General features: G+C 44.9%; 1 protein-coding gene across 2 annotated transcripts in view; it reads left to right on the plus strand.

The window, feature by feature from the left end:
* LOC115098164 (niban-like protein 1) overlaps positions 1-26,582 on the plus strand; it is a 165,686-nt gene extending 139,104 nt beyond the window's left edge. For both annotated transcript variants that reach the window (XM_029614545.1, XM_029614546.1), the window contains exons 8-14: positions 6,915-7,077; positions 7,452-7,639; positions 8,592-8,747; positions 11,368-11,484; positions 11,773-11,880; positions 13,076-13,187; positions 20,891-26,582. In XM_029614545.1, the coding sequence (XP_029470405.1) occupies positions 6,915-7,077; positions 7,452-7,639; positions 8,592-8,747; positions 11,368-11,484; positions 11,773-11,880; positions 13,076-13,187; positions 20,891-22,353 (2,307 nt within the window). In that variant the 3' untranslated portion in view covers positions 22,354-26,582. The remainder of the gene's footprint in view (positions 1-6,914; positions 7,078-7,451; positions 7,640-8,591; positions 8,748-11,367; positions 11,485-11,772; positions 11,881-13,075; positions 13,188-20,890) is intronic.
* The last annotated feature ends 98 nt before the right edge of the window (positions 26,583-26,680 follow it).

A 26,680-nucleotide genomic window follows, 5' to 3' on the forward strand; every position in this document is an offset into this window, starting at 1 on the left:
TGTAAAACATTGATAAGACAGGCGAAGAGAGAATTTGAAATGAAGTTGGCCATAGAGGCAAAAACTCATAATAAAAACTTTTTAAAATATATCTGAAGCAAGAAACCTGTGAGGGAGTCTGTTGGACCATTTAGATGACCGAGGGGTTAAAGGGGCTCTTAGGGAAGATAAGGCCATTGCAGAAAGACTAAATGAATTCTTTGCTTCTGTGTTTACTAATGAGGATGTTTGGGAGATACCAGTTCTGGAGATGGTTTTCAAGGGTGGTGAGTCAGACGAACTGAACCAAATCACTGTGAAACCGGGAAGATGTGTTAGGCCAGATTGACAAACTAAAGAGTAGCAAATCACCTGGACTGGATGGCCAAACGGGCATTGACTAAGTGGCTAGCGGACTGTATTGCACATTGTTATATCCTAGCCGGCATCCAGATTACGCTATTAAGGCTCATCAAGTGAGAGCCATGGCTGCATTAGTGGCTCATCTACAAGCTGTACCTCTTGAAGACATCTGCAAAGCTGGAACTTGATTGTCCGTACACACCTTTGTGTCCCATTGCTGTCTGGACAGTTTATGCAAAACTGCTTATCCAAATTTACTGTCATCCTTTGATAGCCTATTCAGCCAGTAGTCTATGCCCCATGGTGGGGTCCAAGTTAACTTTCAGTGTAAACACTGCTGCAACCCTCTGCTTAGGACTTCCCACGTGTCATGGCTAATTTAAGCCCTGCTTGTATATGGAAAGAGCAAGCTTGCCTACTATAAATGGTGTTTTCCTTAGATAACAGGATAAATTAACCATTCTCAATACCTCCCCGCCTCTCTGGAGAGTCAACTACCTAGCTAGTATTGGCTCTCAAATTGACTGAGGGGGCTTCCGAGGCAATGTCTGAGTGGAAATTCCCACACATGTTAAGTAGAGCAAAAGCTCTACTAGCTAAGAAAGAGGTCGGTCTGGTGCTGCCAGATGACATCACACCCACATGTTGTATGTCATCATGGCTAATTCATCTTGCTATATAAGGAAAAAAAACATTTATGGTAAGCAAAGTTGCTTCTCTGAAAGAATAACGACTTGCCTGCACCATGATCATTTCCGTGGGCAAACTTCCTTGTTTGGATCTCTTTTGTTGAAAGATTGCTGGCGGGATTGTTTTGGAGGTTTGTCACTTTCCCGACCTACTCTCTGGTTACTATTCATCAAGTTGGAACCCTGAACACCTATTTGCTGTTTGTTCACTAAAAACCTTTTTGCTATTTCACCAGTGTTGTGTTATTTGTCTGAGACGTATTCTGTACTGGAGATTTGACTGGTCATCTCAAGAGCCAATGTGGCTCTTTTGGCAGTATCCAATGCCTATGGACAATGATTTTTACATTATAAGCTATTTGAGCTAGCTAGGCTATATAAATACTGTTTGTCACACTGGATACCGATTGCATTGGGTTTTTTTCTATTTGGGGCTAGTTTGAGAATGGTGGGGTTGGGCTTTGGGGGTTGAACTGGGAAGTTCTTTAAGCATCAAGAGTGATCTCTGGCCCTCTTTGTGAGGGGCATTGGGAATTAATGGGAGCTTGGTTTACTGGGGGGATCTAAAAAAGGGTTTGGGGAGTATTTAGTGAGAGAGGGTATTGAATTTTTGGGAAGGCTTTTGTACATGGGTGAGTTTTGAGGGGAGAAAAGGTAGGGTTTGAGATTTGTGAGGGCTGCATCATACTCTATGGGGTTCTTTTACTTCCTATATTGGGTTTTGGGAGCAACCAAAATCTCAGAATTTTTGTTCGGGGAGTCCTACGCTGGGAGGACTTCTCCTTGTTATGGTATTTTTCTCCGATTGTGTTTCACTGCAGGATGTTGATATGAGTAAAGTCCACTTCAGAGTTATATCTTAGAATGTGGCTGGAATTGGTTCCCCAGTGAAAAGATATAAAGTTCTCAAGGCTTTAGCAAGGCAAAAAGCAGACATTGTGTTATAAGAGTCACAGGAACAAGAAAATTCGATCATTTTACTCCAACCCTCATTTCATTACAGTGGCTGCCAATAAAATACAGGCTTGACTACAAAATACTATCCATAATTCACAAAATAATATATGAAAAACAAATTGGCTCAGTGCATTCATAAAACTATACTCACCAAATAGAAATCTACGATCAGCGAACAAAGGCCTACTAAAAATCCCACCAATCCGTCACAAACTTACCACAACTCTGAAGAGAGCTATATCCCTAGGAAGCCCTGAGCTTTGGAACTCCCTCCCAACAGAACTGAGAACACAACAGAATTTAAAAACATTCAAAAAAGAGCTAAAAACCTGGATGTTTACAAAAGCCTACCAAAATCTCCTAATGACACTACGCTAAAGACTTTACCAGAAGAGCCCAGCCTATACCTGAATGACTCATTGAAAGAATATATACTAGAATGTCTAAAAAAAGCCATGTTAACAAATGTACAACTGTAGAAATCGATCCTTTGTAAACTGTTGTGATGGCGAAACCGAACGACTGTATATAAAACTTGATAGATAGATAAAAATCTTGCAGATCTCTAACATGACAAACTGCAGAGAGACGGGGTGGGGGCAGTAATTGGGGCATCCTCTGGAACAAAGAGGGCAGGGGTGGTGTGTATTTCATAAGCGAATATCTTTTAACCCTGAGAAGATCATTGCTGATCCCGACGGACGTTTTGTGATAATTTAAATAGAATCTATTTATTTGGGAAGGCACCTAATGTTTACGATCAGTTTTTTTTCCAAAACATAATTGATAAGAGGGCATGAATCCATATTGGTTAACTTATTGGGGGGGGGGGGGCGATTTTAACGTAGTAGCGGATTCCTTACAGGATTGTTCTACAGGGTCTTTGATGCAGCGCTTGTCACAGCATAAGGGTATTCCTTACTTTTATCAGTGTCTTTAATTTGCTGGATGTATGGCACATCCTGCACCCACAAGAACATGACTTCACTCATGTCCCGAGTACATGCCACACAATCTCATATTGACTATTTAATATTTTCCCAAACTAGTTTTTCTCAGTTACTTTTGGAATTTATTGGACCCCTGGAGATCTCCAATCATGCCATAATTTGGGTTAACTTACAATGGTAAGTGCCCTGGGATGATAGTCGAACCTGGAAATTCCCAGTGCATCTTTATGAGAATAATTCTTTTAAGCATTTTTTACTTAAGTGGGAGGATTTTCAGAAGTTAAATGGGGAACATAAGTCAAATCCCACTTTGTTCTGGGAAACCGCTAAAGCAGTTTTAAAGAGGAGAGATTCTCTTTTGTGATTCGGCAAAGAGAGAATTTAGATAAAGAAATTCTTAGATAAGGAAAAGAGGTGACTCATGCCAGAAAAACCCTAACGAATATGCATACTGAGGGGGCTAGAGCAAGTGGCTTTGAATACACTTATCCATCATTGAGCAAAGAAATCCATTTTGTATTATAAATTCAAATTACATCAATATGGTAACAAGACTGGTGAACTGATAAGCTTAATTAAATGATGGGAGGGACAGAAATACATAGCAGTCATTAAATATATCTCGGGTATCGTTGTTAATATTAAATGGCACATACAAGAGGTATTTTAAAACTTTTTTGGGAATTATACTAAACAAGAGATTAATTCAGAATCTATACATCAATATTTGGAAACTGTATGTTTGCCTAACCTTATGGAGGTCCAGTTGGCTAGATTAAATGCGTCAATACAGTTATAAGAAATTGTTTGGCATTCAGCAGGCCAAACTGTATAAAGCTCCTGGACCAGATGGATATGTCGTAGAGTTTTACAAACTGAGTGATCAAATATCAGCTCCTCTGGATATGTATGCGCAGGTTATAGAGGAGGGTACATTTTCTTTTGACTCCAATAAAGCATTAATCCCTAAGCCTGGTAAAGATCTCTATAGGCCTATCTCCCTCTTAAACTTTGATATGAAACTGCTAGCTAGGATCATGGCAGATTGGCTCCTTTATTACCGAATCTTATTTTTGAGATTCAAGTTGGGTTTGTGCAACACAGTTAACTCTGTGGTTAATACCAGAAATATTTTGGCCTCCCTGATGGTGGTTAAATCTTCCAAATTGGATTCCCTTCTCATCAGTTTTGATGTGGAAAAAGCTTTTGATCGCGTAGATTGGAGCTTTCTTTTGGCTGTGTTAAAGAAAGTGGGGATAATGGGTACTTTTTTGAAGTTGGTTCAACGTCTATATTCCGCACCTTGGGCATCCATTTTAATTAATGGGGTGTGGACTGAGGAGTTTGAACTACAGTGAGGTACTCGACAAGGATGTCCAATTTCTCCTCTATTTGTTCTTTCTCTAGAGCCTTTGAGGTGGATTCATTATTCAGACACAGTTCGAGGGGTTCCTATCGGAGCCTCTGAATTTAAAATAGCTGTGTTTGCTGCCTATATGCTAGTGCATTCGACTAACCCTGTTGACTCACTTCAAGCATTAATGTGGGCGTTTATGGAGTTCGGCACAGTCTCGGGACTGAAGCTTAATTTGGATAAATCTGAGGCTTTAAGTACTGCCCCTCAGGTGCAACTTAAATGAGTCTCCTGCCCATTTTAAAGGAAAAATCTTGACCCCAGTTAAGTATTTGGGGATCAATCTACTTCAGATGTTACTAAGCTGTAGAAATTAAATGTTTCGTCTGCTTCCTACACTTTCACAGTGGTAGATCTTGATTCATAATCTGTCTTTTTTTGAAAAATATGTGGATCAGGTGGATACCATGAAGAAGACCAACTCCTTTCTTTGGATTTGGGACCTATACATTCAGTCACTTCCACATAGGGCGCGAAGCCTGCATTTGAACGACTTCTCTGGGACTGAAGTTTTTGGGACCCAACTGAGAACTGCCTTTTGTAGCCTTCCGGAGGGAGGGGGTTGACAGTGGGAAGTTGGGGTTTTGATATCTGTTGGGACACTGGTAAGACACACCCGGTGTCCCTGAGTTTAGTTTGTAACATTGCCTGTTTGTATATTGAAAATTAATAAAACAGATTTAAACATAAATGTTCAGTCTGTTAGCCCAGACGAAGGCTAAGTTTAAGTTCTGGCAAAATCTCCCTCTTTCCCTAGTGGGCAGGGTAAATTTGTTCAAAATGGTTCTTTTTCCCAAGTGGCTATGCATACTACAGGTATTGCTCTTGTGAATTTAAAAAGACATTTGGGTACTGTATGGAGCATTATCTCACTTTTTGTGGCAGGGTCGGAGATCTCTGCTATGACTGGCTTGGTTAATGGGAATTCGGGTGCTTGGACTTCCAGATATAGAGCAGTATAACTGGGAATGTCAGCTATGACATCTAAGGGATTGACTGTGGGATACAGATATATAGAGATTGATAAAGTCTTGGTTGCTCCCTTACATTTACCGTTTTACATGTTCAGAATAAAGATTTTATACTCCTTTAAAATTGGGACTTCTTTGTTTGGCTGTTCGGGAGACTTGGTGTATACGGAGTGCCCAATTAGGCCACTCTTCTTTAATAGCTCCATACCTACAGATCAGTGGGAACCCACAGTTCTCACCAGGGTCCCAGTATAGAGTATTTATTTCTTGGAGAGCTGAGAGGATCACCCATCTACATCAGGTTGTTGGGGCTGATGGGCACATACTTTCTTTTTTAGAATTAAAACAATTGTTTGATCTTACAGACAGATATCAGTTTGCTTATGTACAACTACGGCACTACGTGGATAGTCTGCCAGCTGTTTTCCTTCAAGAGGTATTTTGTGATCAATTGGAAAATTTCTTTCAAATTGAGGATTTTAGGACGATGTGAATTTCTTGGCTCTATAAATCTTTACTGATAATTCAGCTTTTAAGGTCTGTCTTTGCTAGATAAATGGAACAGTGAACACTCCATAGTACTTTTGGACGTATAGTTGAGGGTGGGATTTTGTTGTATCAAGACTTTAGTGTCCTCTGTGAAATTGAGGGAGACATGATTTAAGCCTTTAACTATTGTTTATCTTGCTCTCATAAGGGTGTATAGGGCTGGTATTGTTACCACTGATATCTGTCAGAAATGCAAAAGAGAGGGAGGTTGGGTCATATTTGTTGGTCTTGTGAGCCCATTAAACAATTTTGGAAAGGAATTAATTTTTTTTGAAGCCATGCTTGGGCAAAATATTTCCTTTTCCCCTGAGGGTGGCCTTTTTGATCATTCTGCTTCTTTTCATATATAAGGTAAGGGTAATAGGCTTTTAATATGAAAAGCCTGTTTGGTGGGTAAAAAGAGTATTCTCTCGATATAAACATCAGAGGAAGCTCCATCATATTGTGACTGGAGAAATGCCTTCCATGAGTTGATGTTGGGGGGAAAAAATGGGGGCAGGTCGTTTAAGTAAATGACAAAAAGTTTTCTTACAAACTTGGAATGTGTATCTTCAAATTTTCCAGCTAAGGTCCGTAGTTTTGTGCTTAATGATAAATTAGTGTGAATATTGCCTTATTTTTATACACTGTGCAGTTTTACGGGATTTTGGACACAGTCTGTATAGTTGATTTGGTGAGTAATGGAACCTGATTTTTGGTGCTTTGCCGAGTGTGGGGGGGGAGGAGGGAGTTGGTTTGCTCTAGGGGTTTAGATGGGTGTGTTCACTTTTGAATGAATTCAGAAACAAAAATGCATTGTATTTTCTATTATATGTGGCGAGTATCAGAGTAACCGCTTGTCGCATATGTTGTATTCAAGTTTAATAAACAGTTTGAACAATTAGAAAATCTGTACATAGCCCAGATAGTTTAAAAATTGCCTCTATGGGTACTTCACAGACAGTTCAGTGGTTAGTCATTTGATGTAGAGCTTTTGGGATTGAGATTAGACTGCAGTAGGGATGTAAAGCACCGTCACTCTTCCATTTGTCTTTCTCTGCAGATTTCCGATACAGTCTACCGAATGGTCCAAGAGCAGGCCAAGGTTCGGTATGATGCAATAGTTGGCAAATGCGAGTCCACGCGGTCAGCCATGGAGAGCACCATTCGCACAGACATGGATCAGATCATCACATCAAAGGAGCACCTCGCCAACAAAATCCGTGGTATGTGAATGTTTCAGGATGTCAGGAATGGGACCAGAAACTCTTCGGAGCAGCTGCTTTCTCCCTCTGGCAAGCTCATGAGTCAATGAATGTTGCTTGTTAAGAATCAGAAAAGGATGAGGGTCGATCTAATGGTGCAGACTGTCAGCAGGGGGATTAATGGGTTACAAGTAACAGTAGTTTGGAGGGGTGTGAATCCTGATGCTGGATCTCTCTGTGGTTGGGTATGAATCTTGAGATGAAATGTATGTCCCACTATAATCCTGATAGATGAGAGAGCAGACCGAGGCTGGCTCAGTACTGGATGTGTGGGGATGCAGGGGCTATTGCAGAATGAGCAGCCCGGGTCATTTTTGGTGTGTTCTCTCCTGCAGCTTCTGTCTTTTCCAAAGCAGAGATCTGTGTGCGGAATCACATACAGCCATACATCGCTTCCATCTTAGACGCACTGATGCTTCCGACCAGCCAGGGCTTTGTAGAGGTGCGTGACCTCTTTTTTAAGGAGGTCACGGAAATGAACATGAATGTGGTCAATGAAGGGGGCAAGGACAAACTGGGTGAGGTAAGGACTTACTGTTGTACCATAGAGATCCTTCTACTGCTGTGGAGCACTTCACCACCAACTACCCCCTCTTAAACACACACATCTCATTCTGCATCGATGCATGAGTTGTATTTTACTGTGTACACTGCCTTGTGTAATCCTCAGGGGCTGGGAAGGTGGTTAATAAGAATTTGTAAGTAAAATAAATACATACCAGGGCATAGGGAAGGCAGTTACAGCATAATAAAATGTTTGTTTGGTTTATTTTTCCCTGGAGTCTGTTCTGGACTTGTTTAGTTAGCATAGTCCTTGCTATGTGTGTGATATTTATCGTTATACCAAATCATGAGACCTATAAAATGTTAAACTTACACTGATCACTCAATTGCTACATTTATTTATGAACACTGCATAGAAAAAAAAGGTGTGTGAAGTTTACATCCACTGCCTCTCACCACGCAATGGGCCTCAAGCAGTATCAGCACTCAACACCTTAAGAATTGTCACTCGTTTGCTGGTTCAATCACCTCCCTAAATACCATTTATTACTTAAATTTAAACATATATCCCTATTCCCTATACATTAAACATTTTCATTATTACTTATCTTAGTTTGATTCCAAAGGTCCCACTATGTGTCATCAATCCACATGCAGTGTTCATAGATAAATGTAGCAATTGTGTGATCAGCATAAGTATAACATTTTATAGGTCTCATGATTTGGGATAACGATTTGTATGTGAGGAGATCACTGCTGGATCAGAGATACGTTCACCTGTGTGCGATATTTCACGTATATTCCATGTACAGACAGTGATGCAGCCCACACTAGTGATAGCCTGTCTGATCTTTCTTAGAACCATGTGATTGCTGTCTGTCCATGATATCTGGGACTCCGTCACTTTCAGTGTTTGTGCACGTGGTATGTTTCCCTGTCAGTCACTCTCTCTATATGCTCTCTTCTGTTAGCACATGGAGAAATTATCCCAGCTGGCGTACCATCCCGTCAAGATGCAGGCCTGCTATGAAAAGATGGACTTACTGAAACTGGAAGGCCTGCAGCAAAGATTTGATGTGTCCAGCCCGGCTGTGTTCAAACAGAGAGCCCAAATTTACATGAGGGAGGTAAGAAGTGGGGAGAATCTGTGGAATTCCATATTCAAAAGCAACTTGAATTACCCATTTAAATGATCTGTCTAAATAGCAAATGTGCCATATTCAACTACTTACCTGGCTGAATTATAGCTGGATAAGTGGTTATCTGACTACAATTTAGCTGGATTAAAAAGGGGCATTCCAGGGAGGGATTGTTAGCCGAATATCGCATGTATCCTGCTAAGTTAGCATCTTAACTTTAGACCTGCTTCTGAGCCACTTGCTACTTAACCAGCTATCTTTAAATGATATCTGGCTAAGTAGCACTGTCATAAGAATGCAAACGCTGTCAAATATAGGGGCCTCCAGGGCAATCCCCTCCCTCTCCCCACAATATCTTGTAAAGGTCCTGTCGGGCCATACTCTCTCACCCCCCCAAAATGTTTTTATGGAGCAGAGGCTCCCTGTCTTAGTTATTTTACTGACTTCAAGGGTAGCTTGCACGTTTCCCTTGCCTCCTACCCTTCCGCAAAGTTTAAAAGCAGTGCGGATCTCCCTGACCTTCCCCATCTCCACCCCCCCCAACCTTTTTTTTTTTTTTTTTTTATTGCAAGGAGGAGGGGACCCTTTGCCCTGCTCCGGGCACCCTCCAGCGCTGCTCTAAGACAGGCAGCACTACCTCTAGCCATTTATGTTTAAGTTCTCCAGCTAAATATAGCCAGAGAACTTTAAGCAAGAATATACAGCAGGCCATTTATCCCACTGAATATACAGGACAAGTTATCTGGCTAATCGCCCTACTGAATATGGACCTCTATGTTTCCAAGGCAGTTTACGTGCCTGACAAAGACCAATTCTTAAATCCTGCCAAAATATACAGATTTTTTTTTTTTTTTTAAGAACCATTTTTAAGTCCAGACAAATTCCAGGGGACTTACTCGGCACCATTTCACTCCATGCACAGTTAAGCTCTGGGATTTGTTGCCAGAAGATGTGGTTAGTGCAGTTAGTGTAGCTGGGTTAAAAAAAGGTTTGGATAAGTTCTTGGAGGAGAAGACCATTAACTGCTGTTAATCAAGATGACTTAGGGAATAGCCACTACTATTAATTGCATCAGTAGCATGGGATCTTCTTAGTGTTTGGGTACTTGCCAGGTTCTTATGGCCTGGATTGGCCTCTGTTGGAAACAGGATGCTGGGCTTGATGGATCCTTGGTCTGACCCAGTCTGACTTTCTTATCATCTTAAATCTGCAGTGCCAACCAAGCCAAAGAGAGGGTAATCAGGTTACGCATTTCGACCAATCAAATGGCTCAATGCTGTTTAGCGAAGTGAATGTTCCCAGGCAGTTGGTGCTTCCATGTTCAGTTTAAGGGCAGCATCTTTCTCTGTTGTCTGTATATCCACTATTCTTCATTGTTGCCTGCGGGTTATTGTTCTGCCTAATGCAGAAACATTTTACACTGCCATGACTGCTTCCCATGTCCCAGTATGTATAGGATAAAGGTGTGTGTTTAAGGGAGAGGTGAGGGTGGAAAGAGGCACAGTGTTGTGACAGTATAGTTTTTTTTCTCTCAGCCAGCTTTTCCTTGCCTCCTTGGCTTCCCACATTCATTTTTTTGTTTCTGTGATCATCTTGGAAATAGGCCATGTACTTCAGCAAGGTCATTGCTGCTGGGACAGGGGAAGTCCCCTGCTTAAACAGCCTGTAAAGCTACATCACTGGCCAGATACATCCACAGTTTTTGTTTTTTGTTTTTTTTTCCATAGTGGCAGATTCTTCCAAGCTTTTACATCTTTTTTTTTTTTTTTTGTTTTCCCTTGTGCAATATGTATTGGGCTCGATGAGGAGAAACTATTCGAGATTGAAATGACTAGCTGAAAAGCAACCAGGAGTTTTGGCCCCTGGCAGCAGCAGTTTGTGATGGGTCAGATGGGGATGTAAGTGGGGACCGGGTATGGAAACATCAGGTGATTGAAGTACAATGTGTGATAGATGTGCAAGACTCTGAATGGGCTCCATGTGCCCTCTAGTGACGAGAGAAGGGAAAAACATGCAGTACTTGTCCATTGTCACTAAGAGGCAAGTATAAACTTTACCTGCTCTGGGCAGCACAGTAAACTTGAACCAGACAATTCCTCCTGGGCTGACAACAGAATGAGCTCAGCTGTTGTGTTTTGTATACAGTAGGTGCTGTGATCTGCCTTTCCCAGCCCTTTTAATCCCTCTCATGCACTAGGTCTGAATCTCTCCCCAGTGTATGGATGCCATATCCAGGTAGTTGTCATGATGATGTGAAATGTCCATACGGTGACGGGTATTTGTTACTGTTGTATTCTGGAACTTCTACATATTTCCAGCATATTAAAAAAATTAAAAAAAAAAAAGGCATGGGGAGGTAGTGACCTTTTTATTTTAGGAAAAAATTGTTTAGGTTTTATTTTAAATCAAAGTATATAATGGGAAAACGTAAAAGTAGGGGTTGTTTGAGGTTTGGGATGTAGGTGATCTCAAAACCTGCCACAATATCTCCTGGATACACAGGAGTATTGGCACATTTGAAGCTGCAGTGCTAGGTGTGAAAAGCACATTGTGGCACTTCCCTACTTGTTCACTGGCTTACCCTGCCTACTTTCCTCCCGCTCCCTAGCAAATGGACAATTCCATTTACACCTTTGAGCAGCTGCTGCACCAGGAACTGGAGAAATCTGCAGACAAGGAGGAGCTGTGCAAAGACATCCAGAGGATCCTGGAACGAGTGCTGAAGGTAAGGGGCAGTGTCTTGCTATAAAAGTTGGCTACTTGTAATTTTGAGCTCCAGATGCAAGGGAAAATGTGCGGGTGTGGATTTTATTTTGGATATCCCAGAATGGCAGCACTTTTTTTTTTTTTTTTTTTTTTTTTAAACAAACATTACTTATCTCCAAATGTACAGGCTTTTGCTGTTCAGGACAGTGGATGTGAGCTTGGTTTGTTCTGACCTTTTGCATGTGGTTTGGGGGGGGGGGGGCATTTGTCCGACCTTGTGAATTTTCTTCCCACATTATCCCTCTAGAAATACGACTATGACAGCAGCAGTGTGCGGAAGAAGTTCTTCCGGGAAGCTCTGCTCCAGATCATCATACCCTTCCTGCTGAAGAAGCTGGCGCCAACTTGCAAATCGGTAAGAAACCATTGGGCCAGAGCCACCAGGAGGAAGCCTCTGCCAGTCCCAGGATGTCATTTTAGCAGCACTTTTTAAAAGAAAAATGCACCTCACTACGCCCTGTGTGACATTTCAGAAGCTTCTATGTTTTATACATCCTCCATATCAATCAAGGTTCTTCTTTGGTAGAAGCTGAAACTCAGAACAGTTCCCTGAAATTCCCTGGGAATAACCATGTTGAGAACCTTGTCCCCAGATCAGTTGGCACACTGTAATGTTACCTGGGGGAGTGCGCGAGTGCTGTCACGTACCATGCTACTATCAGGAAAGCCTGTCATTAAGGGATCACTTTGTAACAGCTTATATCAGTCACATCAACTTTCATAGTGAACTTGTGTGCACAAGTTTGCTTTGAAAAAAAAAAACAAAACCCTGGCAAAACTGTGTACTCAAATTATACACCTACTTTTCAACACAGATAGTTTTGCCCTGAAAATTGATGTACATGCTTTTAAAATCAATAAGGATGTAGGCAAATGAAAACCCCTGCCCCTGGAACATCTCCCGAATGCAGGCAAAAGTGTGTGCATACAGGTCTTATGCATGCAGTTTTATAAAAGGAAACATCCAGGAGTAAGCTCGGCTTTACCTGTGAGAAATGCCTTTTAAAATTACCCTCTAAAAGACTAGAAAAATAGATGTAAAGAGATAAATTTATTCTCCTTTTCACTCCCATGCTCCTCCCCTACCTTATTTAACCTCCTCCTTCCCCTTCTTTGCCGCCTTTTCTGGTCCTTACTTCCAACCTGGCTCCTTGACAACCCCCACCTCATCCTCCAGCAGCTCCTATACTTGGTTGGGCAAGGCCTGGGCTCCTTGCCAGTTGCTCTGCTCAGTTTCCCTGGTGCTGCTGGGCCTGAGCTCCCCACCAGCTGCACTGCCCTATCTCTGGCTGGTGGGGCCTGGGTCCCCGGATGCTGGTCAGATGTATAGGCCTTAGGCTGGTCCATTGGTACCCTTCAGCACTGTATGGCTTTATCTTTGACTTGCAAACTGTGCAGACTATGACACTGAAACCAATGTGAACAGACCTGACTGTGATGGCGTGCGTGTGTGTGAACATCTAACTAGAACAGGCTTTGGTGTTTGGGAAAACAGCCTTGTGGCTGGATGATCATCCTGCTTATAGCCAGTGCCCACTTTTCTCTGGCAGGACTTGCCAAGGTTCCAGGAGCTGATTTTTGAGGATTTTGCTCGCTTTATCTTGGTGGAGAACACCTATGAGGAGGTGGTGCTGCAGTCTGTCATGAAGGACATAATGCAAGGTAAGAGTCTGTTTGTGTCTGTCCCACCACCTGGGGACCAGATAATTGTGGAAAACAGCAGTGGCGTGGGTGGAGAAAGCTGGTGTTATACTGCTGCCATAAGGAAGGGGGTAGATTTGAGAACTGCGTTGCTGTGATCTCCCTACCATGATGCAGGCATGACTTTAGCATTTGCCCTCTGATTAGATTGTTGCTAGGATGACTGATTGGATTTAGGATTGCAGTATGGTTACGTTATTACTCTGCCTTTAGATTGGCATCAAGATGGATTTAATGACACTTTTAGAATGGGATCCTTTGTATGGGCTGGGAATTGGTGAATATAAAAAAAAATATGTAAATACATCAGTCAATCAATATATACATGAACATAACGTTTTGTTTTAACATAAACCTTCAAAACATTTTAATCAAAAATAATTTATACGTCCCTCTACATACCCGGATCAGTCCAGACATCTGGGTTTTGCCTCCCCTCTAGCAGATGGAGACAGAAGTTTGACTGACTCTGCCCTTAAGATGAGGTGCCACCTGCAGTCTGTCAGTATTTCTCTGTCTCCAGCAGTTGATGGAGGTGGAAAATCCTGCAGTCTGACAGAAATTGAGAATTCTTTACTCTTAATCTACAGCCTCCCAGGGGGTAGTCAGGTCCAGAGGGGACAATCCCCCCTGGTATTGAGGCATCTGAGCAGAGGGTCTGAAACCTTGGAGCTCACTGCTTGCTGCCACCAGGTTTGACACCGGGGAGCCCAGTTCACTCACCCTGCAAGGGGAGTAAGGAGCCAGTCACCAAAGCTCACTGTGTTTAGCCGCGGCTTGAGGGCCCCAGGGAGGGCCGAAACGTGGCCTTTGAAGATTTTTCTTTGTCTGGGGAGCCCGATGAGACCTCAGATTCCTCTTCTTCCAATTCGGCAAACTTTGTGTGGCTCCTGCACAAACTGTTCAAGGCCAGGAAATCCAGGCGCAGCGGCCAGAAGGGGGACTCCTCCCGTGTAGCCAAGCATTTTAAGTGTGCGCGGGATATGGGCGCTGGGGCCCCTAATCCTCTCAGGGCCTCATGGGTTAGTCGTCCCTTGAGGTCTTCGCCGCCTGCAGTGCCCAGTGAACAGCATGCAGCCTTTGGTTCCCTTAGGGGTGATGGCTGTGCCGGAGGATCTCCCAGCGGTTGACTGCGATAATCCCAGGGTAGTGCGCTTCTTTCGTAAAGAGGAACTGGCTCCGCTGATTCCTGCCATTTTAGAGGAACTGGGCATCGAGGCCCCTCCTGACATTGAGACCCTGGGCACGGTGGATCCTGTGATGTTGGGCCTTGGGGGGCCTGGATCAGAACTTTCCTTTTCACTGCTCAGTCACCGCCCTGCTCTTCCGGGAATGGGACACTCCAGATGCTGGCTTGAAGATTAGCAAGGCCATGGACAAATTATATCTGCTCCCTGAGGAAGCGCTGGACCTTCTCAAGTTTCCTAGGGTGGATGCGGCTGTGTCTGCTGTGACCAAAAAAACTACCTTCCTGTCACTGGTGCTGCTGCACTAAAGGATCTTCAGGATAGGAAGCTGGAGGTTCACCTCAAGAAGATTTTTGAGGTCTCCACCCTTGGGGTTCGGGCCGCTATGTGCAGCAGTTTTATGTTGCGGGCAGGCCTTCACTGGGCACAGCAGCTTCAGATGGAAATCCTTGTCTGCTGCGAGGCTATCCAGGTTGATTGGCTGGAGGCCATGGTCGCCTACAGTGCCCATACGCTGGATGACCTCTTGAGAACCTTGGCAATAACTATAATTTCTGCGGTTTCTGCTCGCAGGCTTCTTTGGTTAAGGAATTGGTTGGTGGACATCTCGTCCAAGGCGCAGCTGGGTTCTTTACCTTTTAAGGGTAAGCTGCTGTTTGGCAAGGAGTTGGAGGAGATGATCAAGTCCTTGGGAGAGAAGAAGGTTCACAAATTGCCTGAGGACAAGCCGAAGCCAAGGAACCCCTTTCCCTCTCGCACGCACTTTCGCAGAAACCATAGGTTTCTGGCATCCAGATCTTTTGACTCTTCTGCCTGACAACCCCCGAGCAGACAGCAGTTGTGGGGTCAGTCCTTTCGCAGCCATCTGCCCGGCAGGGATGGGGCCACCCCGGGCATGGGTGGTCCAAAGTCCTCCCAATGAAGGGAGGTTGGTCCACTCCTCTGTGCCGTTCATCAGGGGCTAGCTGGCCCTCTTTGTCAGGGAGTCGGGCCAAAATTACCTTGGACCGATGGGTTTTGGATTTAATTGGTTGAGGTTATGCTTTAGAATTTGCTCTGTCTCTGAGATCGTTTCTTCACTCCCCATGCTCTTATCAACAAAATCAGGCGACAGTGCGAGCTACTGTCCACCACCTCCGCGACTTGGGGGCCATAGTGCCAGTACCTCCTGCAGAGCGAGGAAGAGGCAGGTATTCCATCTACTTCATAGTACCCAAGAAGGATGGAACCTTCAGACCCATCCTAGACTTGAAGGTGAACAGAAGGCTTTGGGTGCAGTGTTTTCGCATGGAGACCTTGCGATCGGTGATTGTGGCAGTCCGCAAGGGAGAGTTCCTTGCATCCCTGGACCTGACTGAGGCTTTCCTGCACATAAGGATTCGTCCTGACCATCAAAAGTTCCTCTGCTTTTTGATGCTAGGGGAGCATTTTCAGTTTTGCGCCCTGCCATTCAGTCTAGCGACGGCGCCCAGGACCTTTCCTAGGTAGTGATGGCAGAGGCCCTTCGGAAGGAAGGGGTCCTGTTGCACCCTTACCTGGATGACTGGCTGATTCGTGCAAAGTCTGAATCTCTCTGTTGCGAAGCAGTAGATCGGGTCCTGTTCCTTCTACAGTCCCTGGGTTGGATAGTCAATCTGGCCAAGAGTATCTAGTTCCCTCCCAGACTCTGGAGTTTCTGGGAGCCCTTTTCAACATGGTTACAGGCAAAGTGTTCTCTATCGAGGGCCAAATTCTCAAGTTACAAGTCCAAGTACACTCGCTGTTGGCCATGCACATGCCCAGGGCCTGGGATTACCTACAAGTTCTGGGTTCCATGGCTTCTACCTTGGAGCTGGTCCCATGGGCTTTTGCACATATGAGACCTCTGCAATCAGCCTTACTATCCCGCTGGAATCCACTTTCAGAGCAGTTTCGGTTTCCGCTTCCTCTCAGAATCTGCTCGGTCTAGTCTCTCTAGGTGGTTCGACCCAGACAAGCTTCACTGCGGAATGGACCTGGAGGTTCCTTCTTGGATGGTGGTAACCACGGATGCCAGCCTCTCCAGCTGGGGAGCTATTTGTCATAGCACTTCCGTCCAGGGAATTTGGACACCGGAGTCCTAGTGGTCCATCAGCTGGTTGGAAACCAGGGCCGTGTGTCTGGCTCTCCTCCTGCTGGTGGAGGGAAAGCTGGTGAGGATCCTGTCTGACAACGCCACAGCAGTGGCCTACATCAATCGCTGGGGGGGGGGGGGCACCAAGAGCTGAGCGGTAGCCCTGGAAGCCCAAGACTTGTTCAGCTGGGCGGAACTTCATCTGCAGTGCATAGCAACCTCTCTCATTGCAGGTTCTGACAACGTTCAAGCGGACTTCCTGAGTCGTCACCAGTTGGGTCCCGGAGAGTGGGAGCTGTCCGACCACGCCTTTCGTGTCATATGGGCCAGATGGGACCAGCCCCACATGGACATGATGGTGACTTTCTGCAACACCAAGGCCCCGCGGTTTTCCAGTCTGCGTCAAGAGCCAGGAGCGGAAGGAGTGGACGTGCTGGTCCTCCCTTGGCTGTCAGATCTTCTCCTGTATGTGTTTCCTCTGTGGCCACTGATCGGCAAGTTGTTACGCCACATCAAGGAGACACAATTCTCATGGCTTCGGAATGGCCGAGGTGCCTGTGGTTTGCAGACCTGGTGAACCTAGCCGTGGACGGTCCTTTGTGATTTCCGAGCTTGCTGGACCTTCTTCGACAAGGGCCCTTTTATTTGGAAGTGGCAGATCGCTTCTGTCTCACAGCCTGGCTTTTGAGAGGGAACGCCTAAGGAATAAGGGTTATTCGGAGGCGGTGATTTCTACTCTTACACTAGGGAAGTAGATGTTTTCCGGGACTGTATGTCAGAGTTTGGGGTGTGTTTGAGTCTTGGTGTACAGAGCGTGGGGTGGACATGACCCGTGCCTCCGTGGCTGATGTCTTGGCCTTCTTACAGGATGGCCTCGTGAAAGGTTTGTCTAATTCGCTGCGGGTTCAGGTAGTGGCTCTAGGTTGTCTTCAGGGGACGGTGCGCGGAGTTCGTTTGACGTCTCATCCGGACGAGGTTTGCTTCCTTCGGGGAATGAAGCATTTACTGCCTCCCGTTCAGAATCCTTGTCCCTCCTGGAGTCTTAATCTGGTCTTGAGGGCTATGTGTGCGCCACCTTTCGAACCTTTGAAGCGGGCTATGCTTAAGGATCTAACTTTGAAAGTGGTTTTTCTGGTGGCTGTTTCCTCAGCCCGGCAGGTGTCTGAGTTTCAGGCCTCGTCTTGTTGCGAACCTTTCCTGCGGATTACGGATACGGGAGTGTCTTTGAGGACGGTTCCCTCTTTTCCACCTAAGGTGGTGTTGCCATTCCATTTGAATCACTGTGGAACTTCCTTCCCAGTTTCGGATGAGTCAACCCCTCATTCCAGGGATTTGAGGAAGTTGGATGTCAGACAGGCACTGTTACATTACTTAGAGGTTACCAACAGTTTTCGCCTGTCTGGTCATTTGTTCATGCTGTGGAGCGGCCCCAAGAGGGGCAAAAGGCATGGTTGAAGGAGGCCATTAGCTCTGTGTACATTGCAAAAGGTCAGCCGGTGCCGGTCGGGCTCTGTGCGCACTCTTCCCGTTCGCATGTAGCCTCTTGGGTTGAGTGCCAACAGGTCTCACCTCAGGAAATCTGTAGGGCGGCTACTTGGAAGTCCTTACATATGTTTGCCAGGCACTACTGTCTTGACGTCCAGGCCCCAGAGGGGAGTTTTGGTGAACGGGTGCTTCGAGTGGGACTCTCGGGGGCCCACCCTCTATAAGGTAGCTTTGGTACATCCTAGCTGTCTGGACTGATCCGGGTACATACAGGGAAAGGAAAATTGGTTCTTACCTACTAATTTTCATTCCTGTAGTACACCGGATCAGTCCAGACTCCCGCCCAGGTTGGGTTGGGGGATTTGGAGAGTCCGCTCGATCAGTGTTTGCGCGGGACTAGAACCTGAAGCCAGATGAGTTGTGCGGACATCAGTTCTTGTTCCGTTTCCAGGTTTCTTCTTCCCTCTGCTCGATTGGGGGAAAATTTGTACATAGTGTGAGTTGCATTCCCTTCATCTGGCTTGGATACAGTTCAATACTGACGGACTGTAGGTGGCCCCTCATCTTAAGGGCAGAGTCAGTCAAACTTCTGTCTCCATCTGCTAGAGGGGAGGCAAAACCCAGCTGTCTGGACTTATCCGGTGTACTACAGGAACGAAAATTAGCAAGAATCAATTTTAATAATTCATACAGCAATTAATAAAATAACTAATTTAAAAAAATCTGATTCTGGTAAAGACCAAAACATTATAAACATAATTCAAGATATATATAAAAACACACACAAAAACAAATACATATATCCTCAGTGTCTTAAATCGGTCAAGAAGGCCCATATAAAGTTTCCAGATAAAGTCCTTAAAGGAAATATTAATCCTTATAACATCATGTTGCTGTTCAGTTAGAAATCCATTTGGAACAATTATGAATAAAATGTAGGGTCCCAGATGAAAACTTTCACTTGCTTCAAAAGATTAACTGAATACCACACATAACCATGGAAGTTTGGGTCACAAAGGCAAAAACAAGACTCTCTGCTCCAGAGAGCTTGACCCAAAAGGATTTCCAGTGATATTCTCAACTTGAAATCGTTAGCCAATAGGCTTCTTCAGGGGTATATTTTATCACTATCTGCTCCCACTGTATCCCTACTAAAATACACACTTGCATTGGTTTAAAATCCCCCATTCCATAAAACAACAAAAGTACTCATTACAGAAGACACCAATATCCAGTGTTTTCACACATCACTGCCATCTTTGAAAAAGTCCTAAGATCACCATACATCTAATCATGGTTTATATTTTATATATATAATATGCTACTGTCATGAATCTTCAGACTTTAAACCAAACCTATAAAAACACACCCCATTCAGTTTTACTATTTAAACGATTTGGACTAAGGGTCCCTAATCTTTGCTCCTGACGAAGGAAGCATGCGGTTCACATCTCTCACTCACCACCTGCGGAAAAACAAAGAGCAGTAATTTCTCAATCACATGGCCCTGCTCAAACTAATGTTGCATTAAAGGGATCTCTAATCGATTATGCCCAATACTACTACAATGTTCAGTAATCCATGCTTAACTGCTCGCATAGTTTTGCCCACATAAAATAAATTACAGGGGCATTGTATCAAATCACCTGTTGACTGACTGACAGTAGTCCGTGATCATAAAATGTTTCCCCATTACTGGATGGATAAAAGTACAGATAGATAAGGAAAGCAGACATACCTTACAATAACCACAACTCTGCCCATGATCATGAATATTGTCAATGGCAGCAGGTAAATGAGACAAAACCACATAATCACGTATATTACATGATCTTTTAAAGGCAAACATAGCTGGTAGTTCAAAAGTCTTCTGAGTTTGGAGAAGGGGGCCAGTGTTTCTTAATTATACCCAGGAGTATGTAGCTTAAAAGGTAGCACACAAAACCTATCTTGAAAATTGTGCACGCAACTTCTGGAAAAAAAAGATTGCAGCTAACCTACAGTGCCAGCTTATAGGCTTACTGTATGGCCATCCCTGGATAATCTCTCTGTAGAAGCTGTTTCTGCATAACAATGGCATTCATTTTAAATTCCCTAACAGAAGAATGAAGCCGGCGAAATCGGGGGAAGGGGCGGGGAGCTGTCCTGCAGGAATATTTTCCTTAAGGTGTTTAGGATGGAAACTTGCAAAATGCAATACACGATTTCTGTCAGCTGGTTTCCTAAAAATGGTGGTCTCAAACACCTCCCCCAAAGCAAACTCACATACCCAAAAAGGACACCTGATGATGATGATCCATAATGAACATGAAATTTAAATTTGGCTTACCGTTGATCCAAAAATTCATCAAACCCCCCCCTTAGAACCACATCAGATGATTAACACATCATCAATGTACTTTAGCCAAAGAGAAATAGATGACTAAATTGGGATGAATAAATTAAAATTTTTCAAATAATGAAATTCACACAGAAGCCACTGTGGACCCATTGCTTTGCTTTTATCTGTTTAAAAAATTCACCCCTAAATTCAACAAAGTTCTAACCTTGCCAGTTCAACCAAAAAAGATGTCTGGATCCCAACCGGCTCCATCCATGAATCTAAATGGTTGTTTCATTTCTAAAGCTTCTTGCTGAGGGATATTTGAATATAAAGCAACATTAAGAAAATATTAATCAGCACTTCTCTCTAAATAAGGCTGTGGGGTTTCTTCCTTTATTTTGGCCTTTAAACACAGTAATTGTCATTTGACAGGGGATGTCACCTATGGGAAGCTGGAGATAGGAAGGGGTTGGGGAGTGGATGGACAACGGGCTAATATTTGGAGAACAGTGCTGAGCAAAGCCAGGCATTCAGAGATCATGGCAGTAACAAATAGGTTTGTTTTTGGTCTTTTCAGCTGTGAAGGAAGCTGCAGTGCAGAGAAAACACAACCTTTTCCGAGACAGCATGGTCCTGCACAACAGTGACCCCAGCCTGCATCTGCTGGGTGATGACGTGCCCATTGACTGGAGCAAAGAGTATGGCAATGAGCCTGTGGATGCCACCTCTGCGGAGAAGCGCCGCCGAGCTAAACAGGTGGTGTCAGTAATTCACGATGATGACGGCACCCTGCCATACGAGTCATGCATGGAGGTGCCGGCACATGAGGACATCAAGGAAGAACCAGAAGTGGAACAGTTCTCTGCTCGTGCTGCTCAGGCTGTCCCACAACTGCTCCATTCACCAGATAATGTGACAGAGATCCGTGGAATGCTGGTGAAGGAATTCCAGGTGAAGGCCCCAATACCAGTCCATGACCAAACTGATGCTTTGCTGACTAATAGCACTGCAGTTGAAGGTAAAGCTTCAGAGTCCTCCAAGGATGGGGAACCAGCTGTGGGGGAAGGCCAGGTCCCAGAACCTGTAAGGAAGATGCCGGCTGTGGAGGAAGGCCAGGTCCCGGAACTTGTAAGGAAGATGCCGGCCGTGGAGGAATGCCAGGTTCCGGAACCTGTAAGGAAGATGCCGGCCGCGGAGGAATGCCAGGTCCCGGAACCTGTAAGGAAGATGCCGGCTGTGGGGGAAGGCCAGGTCCCGGAACCTGTAAGGAAGATGCCGGCCGCGGGGGAAGGCCAGGTCCCGGAACCTGTAAGGAAGATGCCGGCCGCGGGGGAAGGCCAGGTCCCGGAACCTGTAAGGAAGATGCCGGCCGCGGGGGAAGGCCAGGTCCCGGAACCTGTAAGGAAGATGCCGGCCGCGGGGGAAGGCCAGGTCCCGGAACCTGTAAGGAAGATGCCGGCCGCGGGGGAAGGCCAGGTCCCGGAACCTGTAAGGAAGATGCCGGCCGCGGGGGAAGGCCAGGTCCTGGAACCTGTAAGGAAGATGCCGGCCGCGGAGGAATGCCAGGTCCTGGAACCTGTAAGGAAGATGCCGGCCATGGAGGAATGCCAGGTTCCGGAACCTACCTCTGTGAAATGTCCTGCCTTGGAACCCACTAATGAAGAATCCAAGGTTCTGGAAATTGTCAAGGAGAACCTGAGCACTGAGGAATCAAAGGTCAATGAGCCCACACACTACTCTAAAGAAACACCCTCTATTTACTTGGTACAATCCAATCGGGATGATAGTGGCTTCCAGTCCCCAATGAGCGAGGAAGGAGAAGACCTTGAAGAGAAGCCTGTACCACCTGCTTCACCATTCAAGCCAGCATCAGGAGATGCACTTGTATTTTCTGACAAAGGGCTTCACCTTGTAGATGGTTGTAAATCCAACAAGGAAGTTGGAGAAGATGCTGCCATCCATGGCCCTTCTGAACAAGCAAAACAGGTGCAGGCACCCAAGGAACCAAGGGAGATTCAGGAAGGTCAGTCCCAGTTTTAACTTGAACTCTGCAGTCTGGGAATAGCCTTCTGTGCACGGTTTGCCAAAAGTGAACTGAGTTAAATGGTATACCGCTGGTTTTGTGGATAACTTTTATTAGTCCTGGGCAACAGAATTACCAGGTTCCAGAATTCAGCCAGCAGCGGACTCCCGTTCCATGTTTGGAGTGTGGTTTTAGAGAATAAACAATATAAAGGAAAGCAAAACAAACCCTATTAAGCTGCAAATAAATAAAGGTGTCTTTGGGGGGGTGGTTCGGATCATTTTAAAAATGTATATTACTTTGCCAACATGTGCTGAAGTTTTAATACTGGACAACTGGAGCAGCTCACTGGGCTGATTTCTAGCCAGACTTGGCAGGACCCGAAAGAGAGCTAAAGCACATTCCTTCTTCCTCTCCATCTCTGCAGTGTCCCATTTTGCTTTTATTGTCGGCAAGAGACTTAAATGCTACAGGCACTGCAGTAACTAACATGCTCTAGGGACCTGTGGCTGGTAGGACATTGGCCATGCTTGCTTACTCTTCAGGTTATGATTTGAAAACCGCTGTACTTGTTCTACCCCTCAAAGCTCTGTTCTGAATCACAGATCTGGGTCCCCCTTAAACTTCTGTTTTGACTTCCGACTTGCAATGTGCAACTTAATTGCTCGGTTTATCCCACCCTGCTTTTGGCTCTAGGTATGATCCCCTTTATACTTCATCAGAGCTGGCCGGTTTGTTACTTCAGCTGCTTCTAAGTGAGATCATTAGAAGTCATGGCACTGTATGAAAGCAGTCTGGAGCTCCAGGGGTCATGGGTTCAAACTGTGCTGTGCTTCTCACAGTGCACCTGTGAAGAAGGGGCCTGGTAGTGTTGAGGTTTTGTGAGTATACATTCCTGGGTCAGGGAGGGACAAGGTAACAATCCAAAGACACTGGGCACACCTGCACCTTAACTTTGCACCAGCTTTTGTTCCTCATCAGACATGCAGAGCACTCACTTCCCCACTACCCGTTGCTTTGTTTCTGCCCTGCCAGCTAATAAAATGCCCAGACTCCCTTATTCTTCCCGGTGCTAGCCTATAAACAGGCTTATTAGAAGAAAGAGGTGCAGGAAGTGACTGGCATGAGTGGGTGGGGGAAGGAGGCAATGTTTATACAGGTCAGAAAACAGCTAACACCCGCCCCCCATGAGATTCTGGGTCTCGGCTGATGACCGGTTCCTTCTGTCACGCAGACTGTGACGGCTCGAGGAATCCAGGTCTTTCACCCACTGAAAACCTTGTCCATAAACGTATTGGGAGGGGGATTAAATTTTGAGTGTGCTCTGGAAGGCTGAGGGGGGACAAGGAGGGGACTAACTGAGGCTCTGAAGCCCAAGAATTCTCCCATCCACATTGGACGGATTCCACAGATAGTGACCAGATTCAAGGAGGATAATAGATTTTACATTTCCACTAATTCAGTAGTTGTTGGTTTCTTGGTCTTTCCATTACCATTTGTACTACAGACTTTCTAACCATTATTTAAAAGATCTTTTAGCTTCTTTCTAGTTACAGTAAGTTTCCTTTAGCACAGACTGCTTGCTCTCGTAGGGCTAGGTTGCATTTCTTCTCCTGACTATTGGCACATGAGGCGGAAGGAGTCTAGAGGGGGATGAACAAGGTGGTATCCTTTCATTTCCTTTTATCACAATTAACTTTGGGTGATGAGGAAAATAAGATTTACATATTGCAAGAGCCATTGGGCTCTCCCATCCTCACACTTCCTACATACACAAGACGCACCCTTCTTTTCTCTCACTACCTTGTACTGAAGAAGATGCTACACTACATTGCTGCTCTCCTTGCATTTGTTCCCCTGGGAGCCCTCGTCCTCGCCTGCATAGCCCAACCTTCTTCATCCCTGGGGATAGTGAGGAGGAACGTCTTCCCTAGGCCCTGTCAGAATACGAGTCTGCTCCAGAGCACCTAGCACAAATGGCCAGTAGAGGGACAGAGGAATATTGCAAGACAAGTGGAAAGACTAAAAGTTGCCTAACTTGAGCAATTTTGGCAAAATGTTTGACTATGAACCAAATCAGGTTAATTTTAAAATCTTATTAGAGATTTATTTATTTTTTTTTGGGGGGGGAGGGGGGAGAGAGGGGAAGGGAATTTATACAATCAGAACGTCAACCTTTTTAAAAAGAAACAAACTGTTCTGTTTTTAAAAAGTGTTCGGTGTATAACGCAGACAAAACAAGCGAGGTCGTGTACACTAGCCATTCCTCCTCCCCTCCCCCACCAGGCACACAGTTAAGATATGGTCCTAAATAGGAATTGTTTCCCTCAAACACCCTGCCCAGTCCGTGTACTGAAGCGTGGATACTGAGACCAGATCTTGGGCTGGTCCCCCAGATGCAAATGCTGGCTTAGATGCATCCCCCCTCACATGGGAGCATGGAAGACTAGGGAATGACAGAATGTGGCATTGATATTTATTTGTATTTAATTATAGAATCATGTTTTGGTAGGTATTTTATTGGGCTGAGGGATAATTTTAGGCAGGTGATCGTGGTTATGACTGCAGCTAGTTTTGCCGATAAGCTGTTGCGTGGTAGGAATAGGACGTTTAGGGCACAGTTTCAGATTTGGGACATACAAGGAAATACTTATGTGGATGCGGTAGACCAGCACAGTGGGCATCGCAGAAAACGTAGGAACAGTGGAACTGTGTGCTTCATTCTGTAATGTGCTTTTATCGTGTCTGTCCGTAGTCATCAGTATTCCGGGGTGGACGGGTATCGGCCATTTTATAGCAGCAGGAATATAGTGTAAAGGGTGGGGGGCAGGAAGCAGAGGGTGTTAGTGTGGGATAGTAAAGCACTCCCTTAAACGCACACATCAGGCCTGGACTTCTGCTTTCCCTGGGCTGTTAAGATTCTAGAGAGTATGTTGAGACTTGCTAGAAGGAAAACACTTCCCCCTAGGCTTGCTGAGTTAATAGGGCCCTGTGCTTTGAATTAAAAAAAAAAAAAAGGCAGAATTCCCTGGTGACAGAGCACCATTAAGACCTCCTTTGTTTTAACCTTTTTTTTTGTGGTATCCATGCTGGTGCTGCTGAACTCCGTCGGGGCAAATGGTGCCGCTCCCATCTCCCAACAGCATGGGCAGTCTGCCTTACTACCCTCTAGGTTTGATAAATTTAAATACTAAGAACATTTCCAAGGCCCTGATTTTCTTATTTTCCTATTCTCTATGATGCACAAATATGTTTCATTTTTTCTTTTACTTTGCACCTACCTCTCTGTTTCAAGAGAGTCATTCATTGTACTTGGGCCTTGTGTTGGGATTCTTGCCTTCCCTTTTCCCAGTTTACTTCCAGCTTGAGGCTGAGGCGTCTGTTTCACATGCTGAAAAAAAATCTCTCTCGCTCTTGGACACTAGCACGGACTGAGGGAGGAGTCCTTCCTCTCCATGACACAAGCAGGGACTGAGGGAGTGACCCCCATGACACTAGCACAGGCTGAATGAGTTTCACTACCACCCGCCCGTATTAGTGCAGAGTAGTGTGTGCCTGAGGGACACTCGCACACCCTGAGACACTGTGCTTTGGCTGACACTAGCACAGGCTGAATGAGTTTCACTACCACCCGCCCGTATTAGTGCAGAGGAGTAGTGTGTGCCTGAGGGACACTCGCACACCCTGAGACTGTGCTTTGGCTGACACTTGCACAGATGGTCACTCCCTCTATCTCCAGAGTTGTCACGTTTTTCATCTGGCAACTGCAGTAAACCCTAGCATGGAGCTGTTATGTATTCTGGCAATGCCTTAGGTTTTTTGGGTTTAAATTAATTTTGATTTTCCTTCTCTTGCACTGGGTATTCCCTATGCCAGTGAGCCCAGAAGGTGATGCACAGAGCCACACTGGGCAACTAAGGCATCTGAATGTAGTCTGGAGTCCAGCTGAATGCTGTGTATGGGGTGGGGCAGTGCTAAAGCTCTGATTTGGGGGCATAAAATTCTTAGCTGCATGCTTTTTTTTTTTTTAATGTAGTCTGCTGAAGCGAAGCTTGAACACAGAACAGACTAGAGGGTCATGCCCTCCTAATGCTAAAGAAACAAAAGATGAGATTTTATAATGGGCCATGCAGGACCCTGGAAGTGCCTTATATTAGGAAATTAATATTGCTGTCTCAACATATTTTATGGACATGATTCAAATGTATAAATATGCTTCTATTAATAAAAATGCTTTATTATAGCATATTGTGTCGGGGACTTTTTTCCTTTTTTTGCTGCACACTTTGTTCTTCTAGGGGGCCATTATTGAGGAAACTGAGATTCTGGTACCATGGAATACGG

This window comes from Rhinatrema bivittatum, chromosome 8 (assembly GCF_901001135.1).
Source record: "Rhinatrema bivittatum chromosome 8, aRhiBiv1.1, whole genome shotgun sequence".
Taxonomy (NCBI): domain Eukaryota; kingdom Metazoa; phylum Chordata; class Amphibia; order Gymnophiona; family Rhinatrematidae; genus Rhinatrema; species Rhinatrema bivittatum.